This window comes from Labeo rohita, chromosome 4 (genome assembly GCF_022985175.1).
Source record: "Labeo rohita strain BAU-BD-2019 chromosome 4, IGBB_LRoh.1.0, whole genome shotgun sequence".
Classification (NCBI taxonomy): Eukaryota; Metazoa; Chordata; class Actinopteri; order Cypriniformes; family Cyprinidae; genus Labeo; species Labeo rohita.
The window spans coordinates 31,198,642-31,216,441 of record NC_066872.1 but is presented as its reverse complement, the minus strand read 5'-3'; the positions used below and the strand labels follow the sequence as shown (position 1 = coordinate 31,216,441).

The 17,800-nt window shown below is 35.0% G+C and overlaps 1 protein-coding gene across 1 annotated transcript; it reads left to right on the top strand.

Annotated features, from left to right (window-relative positions):
- Positions 1-957: 957 nt before the first annotated feature.
- Positions 958-8,107, top strand: LOC127164008 (plexin-C1-like). Its single transcript, XM_051107623.1, has 16 exons — positions 958-970; positions 1,508-1,908; positions 2,051-2,176; positions 2,298-2,432; positions 3,035-3,135; positions 3,248-3,359; positions 3,446-3,605; positions 4,025-4,136; positions 4,259-4,352; positions 5,006-5,044; positions 5,126-5,259; positions 5,350-5,529; positions 5,775-5,895; positions 6,995-7,168; positions 7,256-7,417; positions 7,587-8,107. Exons 2-16 carry the CDS (start codon positions 1,510-1,512, stop codon positions 7,722-7,724), a joined length of 2,187 nt encoding a protein of 728 aa, XP_050963580.1. The 5' UTR covers positions 958-970; positions 1,508-1,509; the 3' UTR covers positions 7,725-8,107.
- Positions 8,108-17,800: the final 9,693 nt, after the last annotated feature.

Here is a 17,800-nt window from a genome sequence, read left to right as displayed (position 1 = left end):
GCCATGCGTTGCATGAAACAGAAAGTTAAACGAATAATGGACTACACGCACAACTACTTCCGCGTACTTGTTACGTCTCAGGAGTTTCCGGTTAGTGTTCAGCGCACCTATGTTACATACAGACAGTTTCTCATGAGAACGCAGATTATTACTACATTTTAGGGCTGGCATTTCTTTAAAAAAAAACAATTAGTTATATTCTCTGCGTTAACATGAATCATCTTCAACTTGCTGACATGTTACTATAAATATAATTCCCTTCCGTATGTGCATTCTGAATAATAAATAAATATATTTCATCACTAACCACTATACAGCACTGACACCCTGTGGTAAAACGATCACGTATGATTACCAGCCACCGCTTTCTCAGATCGGTTTATATTGGATTAAAACTTCACGTTCCGTTGAGTTTGGAAAATTCTGTACACAGTATTTATCAGAATATGTCTTCTCTTGTCTCTGAAAATTTACAAATTTGAAATCATCCCGCGAACACTCATTTTATTAGGCGTTTAATAAGTCAACTATATGATTACAGCGCATTGAAAATGTACATAACTGAGCCGTAAGATTTCAAAACGGAAGTGCGTCACGAGGCTCAGTACAAGTAGTCCATTTAGCTTGATATAACATCATCAATTAAGTAGTAGTATGTCCCAAAACTAACAGCCTAATTTGTTTTTACATATACAGATGTATGCTTTTTCCCTCCTCTGCAAAGTGAATTATTTATATACAGGATAGGGGACAGGTTTTGTGATTTTTTTTTTTATTTAATTTTGTGTATTTTATTACCATTTTATTACTGTTTGGAAAGTTTGTCTTCGTTTTATAAATCAAAAGTTATCTGTTGTTGTTAGGCCCCCGCCCTTATCTCACAGTGCTGCTTCACATTCACCCACTGCACCCTTACATGCATATGAGCGCAGGTGATCTCTGTGTCAACATCTCGTCATCAAAAACACAAGTAAGCCTATCCAACTGCTCATTTACTTATTTAATAAGATGGGAAGATACTTACTTGGAATACTTGTACTTTTTAAATATTGCATTTGCGGTGATGTGCATGACTTTGTTGGAGACATTAAGGACTTTGTAGTTGGTAACAGTAAGTTGTTCGTTCTTACTGACCATCAACTACATCAAATGACACTCGATTTATATGAGGAGAAGAGGAAAGACATCACTAATGCTCCTCACCACAATAGAGTCAACATACTGGTACCTTTTGATGCCAACGGCACCCTGATAACATGTGGAACTTTTGAAAATGGATATTGTGAAGTTCTTGATATAAATGACATTACAAACAGAATTTACTATGAAAATAATATATTGGTAGGACCGCGACAGGATGAGAAATCTGTTGCCTTCATAGCAGGTAGATACCTTTTGGTTGGGAAGAAGGATGACGACGCAAAAGCTCAAGATGACAGATATTCTGTTGTTAACCTGTGGAACACTGTAAAGTCTCAACCAGGTGGGATTTTTTCAAAAATTTCAGAAATGACAGAGGCCAGCATTGAGAGCACCATGAGAGATGTGGAGTTTGTTGACGGATTCCAGAGAGTTTCGCCCTCAGAATCCTACTTATTTCTCAACGCAAAGACTGACCACGAAAGGAAAGTGCTTGTTCTGTGGATGAACAGCTCTAAAGATAAAAAGAGAGATATCATCAGATCCCTACAGGGTGCAACAATACGATGCTGCAGTGATAAAGTTCGTCCAGTGCTCGTCGCCTCCACCATTATTCCCTCAGTGAACAACATTATTTGGGCAGGTGTGTTCAGTGCACAGAATCAGCAGGATCCGGAGAACAGCGCGCTGGCTCTGTACGACATCAGTAACGTTCAAGGCCGTACAAAGGGGTTCTGCGCTTATGGTGAAAATCCATGTGGTTCTGAGGTTGGAAATGACATTTTTTTAAACAGTATTTTACCTTACTGAGACTTGAATAGCATTTGTAATAGAATACATGTTGCACAATAAACTTAAATGTACTGTTCACAAAGTCACACAAAGTTTAAATTTGTTGTTTGTGTTTCAGAGTGGTAGTGAATTTAGTCCGCTCTCTGTGGTGTTCAAGTACAGCTCAGTGTCAGCAGTGGCAGCAATAAGGAGTGAATCCTGGATTGTGCTGTTCATAGGAACCAGTGATGGCCAACTAATAAAGGTCTAGCTCATATTTTATTTTTCTAGTTTTTTTAAATGTTTATTAAATTGCATGAATAAAGCACCATAGTCATATAAAAATCTGGCTAAAGTTTGGACAATGATGCTGTTTGTATTTTTAGCTTATGTTGGATGAGAAATTCACAGCAGGTTGTCCCATAGTGCTGTACAAATCTGATGATGAACGAGCAGTGCTTCCCAAAATGCACTTTGATCCAGTGGGTTTCAAACATATCTACATCGCTCTGAGGAAACAGGTGAGGTTTAAAACTGTACAGTAAATAAAGTGTCAACACTTACAATTCTTTTTTTAATTGATTACTCACTAAAAGTCGTACTTAAGGCCTTGCCTTTCCGTTTACAGCCCTTTGTAAATATATATACTGAATATTCATACACGTCAAGTCAGTTTTATATCTACACTCTCAGAAAAAAAAAGTACAAAAGCTCAATGGCTTTTCAAAAGGTACATTTATAACTTTTAGGTACCTTTAAGTTTCCAATATGGACCTTAAGTATAAAAGTGTACTCACTGAAAAGTCACCGCTTTTCTACAATAGAGACAAATACAAATTGACAAACTCCTGTGCGCTCCACTGCACACTGTACAAGAAAAAGATACAAGAGAGTAGTGTTTTACATTTATCATACCTGTTTGTAGTTTATAGTGTTTATGGCTGATAATTTTATGTTTGTGTATAGAGTTACTGTGCAAAAACACAATTTTTATGATATAAACGTTTTAAAAGAAGTATTTACTTTTGCAAAAGATGCATAATGTTTTGCATGTTGTGTGCATTTTGTGGTTTTGTGTGTAGAGTTCAGAGAAAATAATATTTTTTTTTTTTTTTTGATGTAGTTAAGAAGAGTGTCTGTGGTTCCCTGTGCTAAATACAGCACTCTGAAAGACTGCAGAGCTGCTCTGGATCCTCTCTGCGGCTGGTGTGTGAACAAACACAGGTCAGATTGTTATCTGTTGCAAGTAAAAAAGAATTTAATATGCTAGCTATTTTAAAAAATCAATATCCAATCTTGCATAACAACTCTAAATGATATATTTCTGCTTGTCTAGATGCTCCACCCATGAGGAATGTTCGAAATCTTCATGGGTGTCCACCCCAAAAGAGTCTCTTCAGAAACAGCTGGTTTCTTTTCAGGTTTGGGCAGATAAATCGTCCAGCAAGGTATTATTATATTAGCTTCAAATAAAAACATTTTTCTTTGCACTGAAAACATTTTCTCCAGACCAAAAAATCTCACTCCTACACAGATTACTCTACATCTTTCCTTGAGTCTGGAGAGCACAGAAAATCCCACCTTCTCATGCACCTTCACCACAGGAACCAAGAAGCTGTGTGATGGGTCTGATCTACCTGCAGTTTTCCCAAACTGCTACTGTAGTTTTTCTGACCAGCAATTATATACTAGAGGTTGGTTCTCTGTCAGTGCAGTGTGCTTTTTAATAATGTAATAATATGCGTGTGTGTGTATGTTGTAGGGAGAAAATTGTTTATAAATTCTGAGACCACAGAGCATATCTACATATCTTAGTGTTATTTCCTTTCACCCTCTCAGCAACTGTAACCATGGTAGTAAACCTCATGATACTTCTGAATCCAATATATTTTATAATAAACTGAGAAACGTTTTTTTTTCCAAGTACCTCCTAAAAAGAAATACAAGCAAAATAAATGAGACCAGCTGTATGCAATGTAAGCCACTTTGGATGTCTGCACAATGTGAAGAGTCCTGAACAACCTGTCTGGGTTTATTTTGCAGTAATGACAGTCTGTGTCCAGAAAACTTTTTAAACAATGCTATTCTCATAACTTTTTGATAATCCATTTAGGTTTAAATGTCTCTGCTGAAGTGGCTGTTGGGGATCAGAAGATCACAGAGACGTTGAAGCTGAAAGACTGCCTGAATATCAAAGATAATGTATCAAGTGCTGCTTATACACAGTAGGAAACAGAGACTAAAAAGGGTTTTAAAAGAAATGATTAATTTAAAAATTGCCATGAAAGTGGTTTAAACACATTTCAGGTGTGTGTTGAAGTCACAATGTGACATTAAATATATTTAGGTGTGTGCAGTGTATCTCATCTGGGTGTCGCTGGTCCTCTTCCTCCAAGAGTTGTGAATGGGCACATGGACGTGGACAGCAGTTACACATACAGGTGAGACACTGTGCAACCTACAATCCATTAATTCAGTATACAGTTGAAGTCAAAAGTTTACATACACCTTGCAGACTCTGCAAAATGTTCAAAAAAAGAGGGATTATACAAAATGATTGTTATTTTTTTTTATCCCTGAATAAGATATTTCATATAAAAGACACAAGTTTAAATAATAGTCAAATTTATAAAATAATAGTTGAATTCATAAAACATATTGCATACACTTTACATACATAAGATCCTTAATATTGTGTTGTTCAAAAGTTTTCACCCCTGGCTTTTAATGCATTGTTTTTTTTCTGATAGTTGTTCATTTGTCCCTTGTATATTTGGAAATAGCCCATCAGTTGCCCTCAGTGTTGCCTCAGATAGATCTAAAAATCATACAGCAATTGATAGAAAGGGTTCAAATACACAAAAATGTTAAAAGATTTTTGATATCTGAAATATCATTGCACTGGCTCAAGAAAACCTATTAATGATCAAATGTAAACCAACTTTTATAAATTGAATTTTATTTTCTCCACTGTTTAGGAAATGCATGTTTATAAAAAGTGATGTTAATTTATTGTTGATATCTGGAATATCATTACACTGACTCAAGAAAACCTAGCAATAAAAAGTTCAGTTTCTATTTCTCCACTGTTTAGGATGCATGTTATGATGTGCTCTATGAGACAGGATATGAAGTAAGTGTCAAAGGTCATGTTAAATGTCTTTTAAAATACTTTTTGCTGCATCTTATATCCCCACCCTTTGGTGTTTTGTAGGAGACAGAGATTTTCTCTCTGGAGCCCAACAAGGCTTCTTTCCATGGCAGAAACAATGTTTTATTAAGAGGAAGAAACCTGGAATCTGTCACTAAAATCCGTATTCAAGGGGATCTGAACTGCATTTCTAAAGAGTGAGACTGTGTGTTTGTTTGTGGTATATATGAATATTTGTAGATTCAGATAAATGATGATGTGTATTTGTGCATGAATGCTTCCTTCAGATCTCCAGTTTTTAATGCCTCCAGTGACACTTTAAGGTTCCACATTCCTCCCAGTGAAACTAAAGGAACAGTGAAAGTGTGTGTTGTTACTCCTGACGACCGTTGTCATGGTAACAGCATCATCACTTACAGTTCCCAGCCCAGCTGTACTGGAATACAGCCCAGATTCTCCTGGAGCAGGTCAGACCATTTCAGACCACTGTCTGATCAGTACACATGCATTTGTTTTTCTATCATGTCAAGTATTTAAGTACTATATATTATTTAATACATTATTTATTGTATAATATTTAATATGTTTCTATATATAATACTAAGGACTACTATTTAATTATAGTATTATTTAAACCATATATTACTGAGTTGCCCCTTCCCTGATTCTGAAGTCTGCTTTTTGAAAGAAATTGTTTTAAATGTCTCTTCAGAGGTGGAAGGAAGATTCATGTTCAGGGGAGCAATCTGGAATTTGTTGAGTCAGTTAATGTCAGTCATCAGTCATATGAACAACATAATGTGCTGAAAACACAATACAACACAAGCTCAGGGGTAAGACGTGTGCTTATTACACCTACATTAGGCTAAAAATGAGCTATACCCTAAAGAGGATCCAGTCTAGCAGCTTACAGCACTGTATCTGACATATGGATATCAATAGTCAAACAGCCCATATTAACATGAGTTCTAGTTTGGCAGATTGTTTAATTATGTTGCTAGTATAATTGTTAAAGGGGTCATTGGATGCAAACTTCACTTTTACATGTTGTTTGAACATTAATGTGTGTTGGCAATGTATGTACAAATTTACCCTATAATGATAAAAATCCATGCAGTGGTTTTTAATTAATCTGTCAAAATAATATCCCCTTTTTCAAATCGAGCCATTCTCACATCGTCACACCCACAGAGGCCGCTCCCACGATAGTTGATTGATAGTTGTAACAGTCCGACCTCCATTGTTTGAATGCCGGAGTAGGAATGTAAGTTAGACAAGAATATATCAGATTGAGCGATTGAGGTGTTGTGTTGCTGGATGTAATAATGAACATAGTGGTCGTCATTTACTCCCGACATCTGAGCCACTGAAGATGCAGTGGATTACATTTGTTTGTGAAGGGAATGCACCTCACGATCTACATAAGTGCGTCTATGTTCACGCAAATCATTTGCGATCCAGCTTCACTTACAGCAGAGGTGAGCATTTTTTTTATGAATCTGCGCAATCACCTTTCCTAATAACGTGCTAGTTAGCAAGTTTCATGGCTAAACATGCTAAATGCGGCTAAAGTAAACAATCTTTCAAAGCAGCAAAGAGAAGAGAGGGGCGGGGTGAGCAGAGCTCATTTGCATTTAAAGGAACAATTCATCAGAATGGGATGATTTTTGCAGAGCTCATTTTGCCAGGGTAAAAAGGGTGTTGTTTTACACAACCATTGAGAATTTTTAACCAAAATATATTATAGACTTTTCATTAAGACTCTAAAGAATCATATCAACTTGTGGAAAATGGGCATCCGATGACCCCTTTAAATGTACTTCATTGACTGTCAATATTTATTAACTCAAACACAACATTATTTATTCTATTCAAAGCTTAAATATAGCTTCACTCTGTATTAGTTATATTTTCAATGTCTCTCTTTCTCAGGATGTGTGGTTTCACTCTGCCAGTTATTATGATTATTATCGTGAAATCTGTCCTTTAAACTTGATTGTTGGGAACTTTAGTGTCGACTGTGGGAATTTGTATTACGAATCTGATCCAGAATTCACTACATTTACCACCTTACAGGTGGAAAATGATCTACAGGTGAACATTAAGGTGAGTTTAGGGATACAGTGAATTTAACATCAGTGCACATCGGCATGTGAAACTCATAACCTCCAAACCATACTCTCTGTTTCTCAGAAAAGGGCAGATAGGTTGAATTTGAGTATGAGTGAGGTGAATGTGACGGGTCAACAGGGAGATCAGCAGTATCAGTGTGTTTTGGAGAAGATTGAGACCTATACTGTTATCTGTAAGATTAAAGGAGAATCTGGAGCCGTCCTAGAACTGGACTCACTCTACGTAAGTGTGTTTTTAATATTTTTTGCATATGTTAAATTTACGGGAGAGAAAATCTCCTGTTTTCTTGATAATTGCTGCTAATCCTACACTGTTTAATGAAGATTAACATGAATCTTTATCAACTTTATGATATATTTTATTTTGAGTATTTCTTTGATTATAATTTCAGATCAGCGTTGGGAATTTTTATATTACCCTAAGTGGAGAAAGACCAAAGGAGTTGGAATTTTTTTCTTTAGTCTTTTCTTTAATATTCTTATTCTTTTTTCTTATCTTTTTCATTTTGTTATTCATTTTTCGTGTTTAACATAATATCCAATCTGTTTTTCCCATTAAGTGGCCAGTCCAACTCAGATATATACAAACATAAAGCCTTTATAAGTGTAACTGTGCTGTAAAGTTCTGTTTATATATAAGTCAGAGTAATATTCCTCTTATCTCATCTGGCATCCTTCTGACTGGTCACAAAAACCTACTGTTGAGCTGATCTCCAAACAGCAGATGGCGCTTTATGCTTACATATTATGATATGCTGTAAAAACATATGATATGCCATTCAAAGTTCCTACAGAGGACTGGTCTGTTATGTAGCACTGTGGTAAAATGATTTTGTATTAGAAGGCTTTGATTGTATCTTTTTTATTGTTCTCTTATTAATCTGATATTTTGATGTTATACTGTGAAACAAGGTATAATTAAATAAACATTTTCCATTATAATTTCAAAGGCCTATTGAGATTATTAAATGATTTAACTCAGCTATTAACCCTTTTAGGCATATTATTGGAATTGGTAATACATTTTACTACCAAAGTAACTCCTAATATATATATAATACAGAAAAGTGTTACTATATTAGACAGCAGTGCCATTATTGTAATACATTTTCAGTCTCCAACACGCTACTTTCAATAACACATACATACACATAAATGGCTGCAAAAATCACCCTTGTTCAATAGAGAAACTGCATGTACAACAAAAGCTCCTGTGTGCTACCTTACTAGTGCCTACAAAACAATCCAAATTTTACAAAGTGGAAATATTCCTTCTGAAAGGGTGATAAAAGAACACAAAATGAGCGGCAGAACAAAGAAAAACACCAAAATTCAATGCCTGCTCAGAATCTTTCTATGGCACATGATTCATTTAATGTTATACATAGTTTCTCTATTATTCTGCTAATAGAGTCACTGCAAATTACCTTTGAAAAGACGAACTGCTTCAAAGAACTCAATTTACCATAATTATTCTAGCAGAAAAGCATCACTAGTGCACTGATGATAGAGCCCACAAATACACAGAGATGCACACTCATACAATTACAGCTCATGCTTTGAGACACAATCCATCAGACAGTGATAAAAATAAAAGTATGGAGAGACTGCTATCGCTATAGCAACAAGACGAGCCGCATTCCTGAGTTCTTCGCTTGTGGAAGGATCAATAGCACATTATCCACTCCTTCTAATGTTCCAGGAAACCTGAAGCATTTTTTCAATAGGCAGAAAACACCTCCTCTGAAGTTAGGCTGTATGTTTACACACATCATTAGTTTGAGAGGGGTACATATTTAATTCACCCTTTGTTTACATCTAAGATTTCTTTGTTGTATTTGATAAAAACACAGTACAAACAGCACTATTCTAAAATCGTATTACAATTTATAATAACTGTTTTCTATTCAAATATGTTTTAAAATGCCGTTTATTTCTGTGATGGCATTTTCAGCATCATTACTCCAGTCTTCAGTGTCACATGATCCTTCAGAAATCATTCTAATATGTTGATTTGTTTACTAATGGATTCATTATATTATCAATGCTGAAAACTGTTTTTGCCGCTTAATATTTTTGTGGTATTTTCTTTTAGAAATCTTTGATGAATTGAAGGTTTACTCAACAGCATTTATTTGATATTTCTTCTGTAACATTATAAATGTCAATCTTAATTTGATCAATCCGATGTGTCCTTGCTAAATAAAAGTATTCATTCATTTCTTTCTCTCTTTCTTTCTTTTAAATCGTACTTACACCAATCTTTTAAATGGTGGTGAATCACAGTTCTAAAAAATATATTAAAGGAGTAGTTCACTTCCAGAATAAAAATTTCCTGATAATTCACTCAGATGTTAATGTCCTTCTTTCTTCAGTTGCAAAGAAATTACGTTTTTTGAGGTAAACATTTCAGGACTTTTCTCCAGTATAGTGGACTTCAATGGGAGGCATCAGGTTGAAGGTCCAAATTGCAGTTTTAATGCAGCTCCAAAGAGCTCTACACGATCCCAACCGAGGAATAAGGGTCTGATCTAGCAAAACGACAGGTCATTTTTCATGAAAAATACTAATTTATATACTTTTTAACCACAAATGCTTGTCTCGCACTAGCTTGACTTCATTACGTAGTCATGTTGGAAAGGTCACTCGTGATGTAGGCGGCCCAGTGTTTACAAAGCGAACGTGCAAAGAAAGTCAAACACCCTTTGCAAAATAAGGTGAAACAACGATGTTGGATGATTTTGAAGTTTGAGGAGAAAATGAGAATGAGAAATGAAATTTTTCACCCTAACTTTCCTTTTTAAACCGAAGCACACACACTTTAAACAACAATTTGTTGAGTCAACTTAAAATAATTTGTTACCTGGCTGCCTTAAAATGTTAAGTTCAGTCAACTCAAAAAAAGTTTATGCAACCTGAAATGTTAAATTATACTAAGTGACAACTTAGATATTTGAGTTGATTCAACTTAAAATTTGAAGGCAGCTGGGTTACCCATCTGTTAAGTTCAACAAACACAAACATCTAAGTTGTTACTTAGTACAACTTAACATTTCAAGTTGACTAAACTTATTTGAGAAGGGAATGCACCTCACGATCTACATAAGTGCGTCTATGTTCACGCAAATCATTTGCGATCCAGCTTCACTTACAGCAGAGGTGAGCATTTTTTTATGAATCTGCGCAATCACCTTTCCTAATAACGTGCTAGTTAGCAAGTTTCATGGCTAAACATGCTAAATGCGGCTAAAGTAAACAATCTTTCAAAGCAGCAAAGAGAAGAGAGGGGCGGGGTGAGCAGAGCTCATTTGCATTTAAAGGAACAATTCATCAGAATGGGATGATTTTTGCAGAGCTCATTTTGCCAGGGTAAAAAGGGTGTTGTTTTACACAACCATTGAGAATTTTTAACCAAAATATATTATAGACTTTTCATTAAGACTCTAAAGAATCATATCAACTTGTGGAAAATGGGCATCCGATGACCCCTTTAAATGTACTTCATTGACTGTCAATATTTATTAACTCAAACACAACATTATTTATTCTATTCAAAGCTTAAATATAGCTTCACTCTGTATTAGTTATATTTTCAATGTCTCTCTTTCTCAGGATGTGTGGTTTCACTCTGCCAGTTATTATGATTATTATCGTGAAATCTGTCCTTTAAACTTGATTGTTGGGAACTTTAGTGTCGACTGTGGGAATTTGTATTACGAATCTGATCCAGAATTCACTACATTTACCACCTTACAGGTGGAAAATGATCTACAGGTGAACATTAAGGTGAGTTTAGGGATACAGTGAATTTAACATCAGTGCACATCGGCATGTGAAACTCATAACCTCCAAACCATACTCTCTGTTTCTCAGAAAAGGGCAGATAGGTTGAATTTGAGTATGAGTGAGGTGAATGTGACGGGTCAACAGGGAGATCAGCAGTATCAGTGTGTTTTGGAGAAGATTGAGACCTATACTGTTATCTGTAAGATTAAAGGAGAATCTGGAGCCGTCCTAGAACTGGACTCACTCTACGTAAGTGTGTTTTTAATATTTTTGCATATGTTAAATTTACGGGAGAGAAAATCTCCTGTTTTCTTGATAATTGCTGCTAATCCTACACTGTTTAATGAAGATTAACATGAATCTTTATCAACTTTATGATATATTTTATTTTGAGTATTTCTTTGATTATAATTTCAGATCAGCGTTGGGAATTTTTATATTACCCTAAGTGGAGAAAGACCAAAGGAGTTGGAATTTTTTTCTTTAGTCTTTTCTTTAATATTCTTATTCTTTTTTCTTATCTTTTTCATTTTGTTATTCATTTTTCGTGTTTAACATAATATCCAATCTGTTTTTCCCATTAAGTGGCCAGTCCAACTCAGATATATACAAACATAAAGCCTTTATAAGTGTAACTGTGCTGTAAAGTTCTGTTTATATATAAGTCAGAGTAATATTCCTCTTATCTCATCTGGCATCCTTCTGACTGGTCACAAAAACCTACTGTTGAGCTGATCTCCAAACAGCAGATGGCGCTTTATGCTTACATATTATGATATGCTGTAAAAACATATGATATGCCATTCAAAGTTCCTACAGAGGACTGGTCTGTTATGTAGCACTGTGGTAAAATGATTTTGTATTAGAAGGCTTTGATTGTATCTTTTTTATTGTTCTCTTATTAATCTGATATTTTGATGTTATACTGTGAAACAAGGTATAATTAAATAAACATTTTCCATTATAATTTCAAAGGCCTATTGAGATTATTAAATGATTTAACTCAGCTATTAACCCTTTTAGGCATATTATTGGAATTGGTAATACATTTTACTACCAAAGTAACTCCTAATATATATATAATACAGAAAAGTGTTACTATATTAGACAGCAGTGCCATTATTGTAATACATTTTCAGTCTCCAACACGCTACTTTCAATAACACATACATACACATAAATGGCTGCAAAAATCACCCTTGTTCAATAGAGAAACTGCATGTACAACAAAAGCTCCTGTGTGCTACCTTACTAGTGCCTACAAAACAATCCAAATTTTACAAAGTGGAAATATTCCTTCTGAAAGGGTGATAAAAGAACACAAAATGAGCGGCAGAACAAAGAAAAACACCAAAATTCAATGCCTGCTCAGAATCTTTCTATGGCACATGATTCATTTAATGTTATACATAGTTTCTCTATTATTCTGCTAATAGAGTCACTGCAAATTACCTTTGAAAAGACGAACTGCTTCAAAGAACTCAATTTACCATAATTATTCTAGCAGAAAAGCATCACTAGTGCACTGATGATAGAGCCCACAAATACACAGAGATGCACACTCATACAATTACAGCTCATGCTTTGAGACACAATCCATCAGACAGTGATAAAAATAAAAGTATGGAGAGACTGCTATCGCTATAGCAACAAGATGAGCCGCATTCCTGAGTTCTTCGCTTGTGGAAGGATCAATAGCACATTATCCACTCCTTCTAATGTTCCAGGAAACCTGAAGCATTTTTTCAATAGGCAGAAAACACCTCCTCTGAAGTTAGGCTGTATGTTTACACACATCATTAGTTTGAGAGGGGTACATATTTAATTCACCCTTTGTTTACATCTAAGATTTCTTTGTTGTATTTGATAAAAACACAGTACAAACAGCACTATTCTAAAATCGTATTACAATTTATAATAACTGTTTTCTATTCAAATATGTTTTAAAATGCCGTTTATTTCTGTGATGGCATTTTCAGCATCATTACTCCAGTCTTCAGTGTCACATGATCCTTCAGAAATCATTCTAATATGTTGATTTGTTTACTAATGGATTCATTATATTATCAATGCTGAAAACTGTTTTTGCCGCTTAATATTTTTGTGGTATTTTCTTTTAGAAATCTTTGATGAATTGAAGGTTTACTCAACAGCATTTATTTGATATTTCTTCTGTAACATTATAAATGTCAATCTTAATTTGATCAATCCGATGTGTCCTTGCTAAATAAAAGTATTCATTCATTTCTTTCTCTCTTTCTTTCTTTTAAATCGTACTTACACCAATCTTTTAAATGGTGGTGAATCACAGTTCTAAAAAATATATTAAAGGAGTAGTTCACTTCCAGAATAAAAATTTCCTGATAATTCACTCAGATGTTAATGTCCTTCTTTCTTCAGTTGCAAAGAAATTACGTTTTTTGAGGTAAACATTTCAGGACTTTTCTCCAGTATAGTGGACTTCAATGGGAGGCATCAGGTTGAAGGTCCAAATTGCAGTTTTAATGCAGCTCCAAAGAGCTCTACACGATCCCAACCGAGGAATAAGGGTCTGATCTAGCAAAACGACAGGTCATTTTTCATGAAAAATACTAATTTATATACTTTTTAACCACAAATGCTTGTCTCGCACTAGCTTGACTTCATTACGTAGTCATGTTGGAAAGGTCACTCGTGATGTAGGCGGCCCAGTGTTTACAAAGCGAACGTGCAAAGAAAGTCAAACACCCTTTGCAAAATAAGGTGAAACAACGATGTTGGATGATTTTGAAGTTTGAGGAGAAAATGAGAATGAGAAATGAAATTTTTCACCCTAACTTTCCTTTTTAAACCGAAGCACACACACTTTAAACAACAATTTGTTGAGTCAACTTAAAATAATTTGTTACCTGGCTGCCTTAAAATGTTAAGTTCAGTCAACTCAAAAAAAGTTTATGCAACCTGAAATGTTAAATTATACTAAGTGACAACTTAGATATTTGAGTTGATTCAACTTAAAATTTGAAGGCAGCTGGGTTACCCATCTGTTAAGTTCAACAAACACAAACATCTAAGTTGTTACTTAGTACAACTTAACATTTCAAGTTGACTAAACTTATTTGAGTTGACTAAACTTAAAATTTTAAGGCAGCAGGGTAACAAATTATTTTAAGCTGACTCAACAATCATCTCGGATGACATGGGGGTGAGTAAATTATCAGGAAATTTTTATTCTGGACGTGAACTAATCCTTTAAGCAGCACATCTGTTTTCAGCATTTCTAATAATAATATATTTATAGAGCTCCAAATCAGCATTTTAGAATGATTTCTGAAGGATCATGTGATGCTGAAGACTGGGGTTATGATTTTGCAAAAACATTTTTTAATGGTAGTATATGATTACGGGAATATACTGATTAAGGTTTCATGTCTGCAAGAGAAACGCATCAGCTGGCAAGCCCTTCAAGGAACTCGAGCATCATTCACAGAAACATACTGCGCTCACACACACACACACACACACACAGACATAAATGCTCCCCTCAATCACAACAAGAAGCAGTCCTAAACTCTCAGAAATTAACCCTGCTGAGGCTTTTGGGAAAAGGGCATCTGCTTCCAATAAGCCCTGGTTAATACTTGTTATCTGCACATTCAGGGGTATGGAGATTTCTCAGAATCCTCGTCTGAACCGCCCCTCACAGATCCCACTCACAGACACAGCACCACAGCTTGTCACCACGTCCCTGAGCAGAGCCCAAAAGATTTACGTGCAGGAATGAAAACAGATATGGAAATATTTATTAAACTGAAAAATAATTATGGAATGACTGTAAATAGGTTTTATAAGCCTAACTAAACAGCGCTTGTGACGGCAGAGGACAAGGTGTTCTGTTTTTGTTGGAAGGACTGTGCATTTTAATGAGCTCGTTCACCAAGAAAGAGATCTTATTAAAGTAATACTATTTTCACATTCTTCTATAATTATGAAGACTTTCCGTTCTGAGCAAATTATATTTTTTTTATCTCCTATTCTTGTCATATAAACCATTTTCCACATGGGAACTCCACTCAATATAGGTGATTTTTAGTCACCATAATAAGCAAAACCTGACACACAAACACACATCTCACTTGTTAATTCACCTCTCCTATTTGTGTATGTGTGTATTAGGGTCATAAAACCTAACAGCCTAAACAGTTCACACAGGTGGCTATTCACCCTCTGGCAAACACGACAGGTGACAGCTCTGTGCAAAGGTATTCTGTTCAGCTCTTTGCACACAATCCGTGAGCAAACATTCTTGGAATTAAATGCTTCGTTAGATATATAGAAACAATCTGTGAAATCATTTCCACAAATTCAAATGAACCGTACTGCAGTGCTTCTGTTAGGCTCAGTTCAATATGGAGTCGATTCCCTCTGCCTGACTAAATACAAGTGCCAAAAGCATATGAAGACAGTAATCAGAGAAAGACTAAACTGTAAGGCAAACAAACCGGCTTCCCCAATGCTAATTTAGACTCAATAAATCTCATGTGACAAGGTGAGCTGAAGCGAAAGACTGAAAGGGAGTGAGAAACAATAGATCAGTTAAAGCACTGGAATTTTTGGAGGAAAAGTATGACATAAAATAGCCATGGATGACAAAAATGCTCCACATTAACAATTTGATAACTCTAGTCTCTTTTTATAAATATATATACATACACTGCTGTTTGAAAGTTTGGGATCAGTAAGATTTTTAAGATTTTTTTAGTCTCTTATGCTCATCAAATTTGAACAGAAATACAGAAAAATGTAATATTATGAAATATTGCAATTCAAAATAGCGTTTTTCTATTTTAATATACTTTAAAATACAATTTATTTCTGTGATGCAAAGCTGAATTTTCATCATCCATTACTCCAGTCTTCAGTGTCACACAATCCTTCAGAAATTATTCTAATATGCTGAATTATTATCAACGCTGCCTAATTTTTAGCTGCCTAATTTTTTTGGGGGACAGGTGATACTTATTTGTTTGATTCTTTGATGAATAAAAAGCTAAAAAGAACAGCTTGTATTCAAAATAGGAATTTTTTTTAACACTGTAAGTCTTTCACTTTTTGTCGTTTTGACAAATTCTTACTGAATAAATGTAATTTCTTTCAAAGAAAGAAAGAAAAAATGACTGACCTCAAACTTTAAACGGCAGTGTATACTGTTACAAAAGATTTTCATTTTTCAATAAATGCTGTTCTTTTTAACATTTTATTCATCAAAGAATCCTGAAAAAATATCACAGATTCTAAAATAAATATTAGGCAGCACTATTTCCAACATTAAAAATTTTGCATATTAGTATGATTTCACAATATTACAATTTTTCAGCCTTGACGAGCAGAAAAGACTTAAAACATTAAAAATCGTACTGATCCCAAACTTTTGAACAGCAGTGTATAATATAATAAAATAAATCATTCATGCTCCAGTCAATGCTTCACATTAATTCAATAATTATTAGAGTTTAAAAACATGGTTCAGTAATGAATGTAGACATAAACCTACAACTTAATAAGACTACAAAAAAAGGAACAGTCTGCTTATTTGAATGGCTGAACACCCAGTTTAGTCACAATCATTAAAACTAATAAATAATTTTACACTGTTGGCATTTTCATCTAATTTATGTCATTTACTGTGATTTGGAGCGCGATTAACCGAGGCTTTTCTGCGAATTCTCTTGATGATTGCAATGTGCAGCCATTTTCATTCAAGCGTTATCTGTACTCAAGTATCACGTGCAAGGCATGTTGCAAGTCTTAGGATAATGTCATTAAGATTATACTGATAATAATACAATGATACCATGGTAAGTGCATAAGTACCGTCCCTGAGTTAGCAAGCATTTTGACAGCGAGAAAGGAAGAGAGAGAGAGAAAGAGAGAGAGAGTATGCATCAGAAGGGGAGGAGCCGCTGATGGGTGATCCTACTTGTCTGGCGTTCTGCCACTTCGTTCTAATCACCACTTCCTAGAAATCCATTTCCTGGTGTGTGGAATTCTGGGAAGCCTGCTGTACTGTAGGTAATCCCAGAGAAATTCCTCTCATCTCTCATCTCCTTAGACCATGAAAGGAGACACTCTCCTGCCCTCACTCAGTGCACATCAAGGTTAAGTGTGCGTGCATGTGTGTGCATGTGTGTGTGTGTGTGTGTGTGTGTGCGCTGCTACCAGGAAGGCAGATGCCCTTCTGGGAACACATCTTTTGTTGCTGGTGGCAAAAAGTGGTGTTTCAGGAGGGAAAAGAGAACGTTTTTTTATTCATTATGCTCCGTCTATATGGTTTCAACCAAGCACAGTGATGTTGAGAGAAAAAGAAAAGAGAGACAAATGAGAATGAGCAAAGACAATTCTAACCACATGACAACCAAAACTATTAGTTCACTTAAAAATTACATAAACTGTAGTTATTTTTTGCACACCCATATGTTGTTCCAAACCAGATGCAGCGCAAAAGGAGAAATGTTGAACAATGTGCTAGTTGCTTTTTCACATCATTATAGTGAATGGGAAAGTTTATAATGCGAAAGCATTATAAACATATCATAAATAAAACATGAGCTGTATTCCAAGCCTTCATATATTAATATAGTTTTGATTGAGAGACAGACTGCAAGTTTACAGAAGTTAGAACGATTCAGTATGAATCGTCCATGCTAGTTTTATGAATCAAATTAGCTGAAAAACTTGGCTGAAAAGAATGACTTGTTTACATCAGACATTGCTGCTTCTCTCATGAATATTTTCTTTAAATAATGACCCAAAGCTATCACGTTGACTACTTTCACAATGT

Bases quoted from the DNA above. Each gene is read 5' to 3' on its own strand.
- LOC127164008 (XM_051107623.1), top strand. From the start codon at position 1,510: ATGACAGAGGCCAGCATTGAGAGCACCATGAGAGATGTGGAGTTTGTT. The intron at 2,177-2,297 runs GTCTAGCTCATA...TTGTATTTTTAG, and splicing joins GTGATGGCCAACTAATAAAG to CTTATGTTGGATGAGAAATT. The intron at 4,353-5,005 runs GTGAGACACTGT...TCCACTGTTTAG, and splicing joins GACAGCAGTTACACATACAG to GATGCATGTTATGATGTGCT.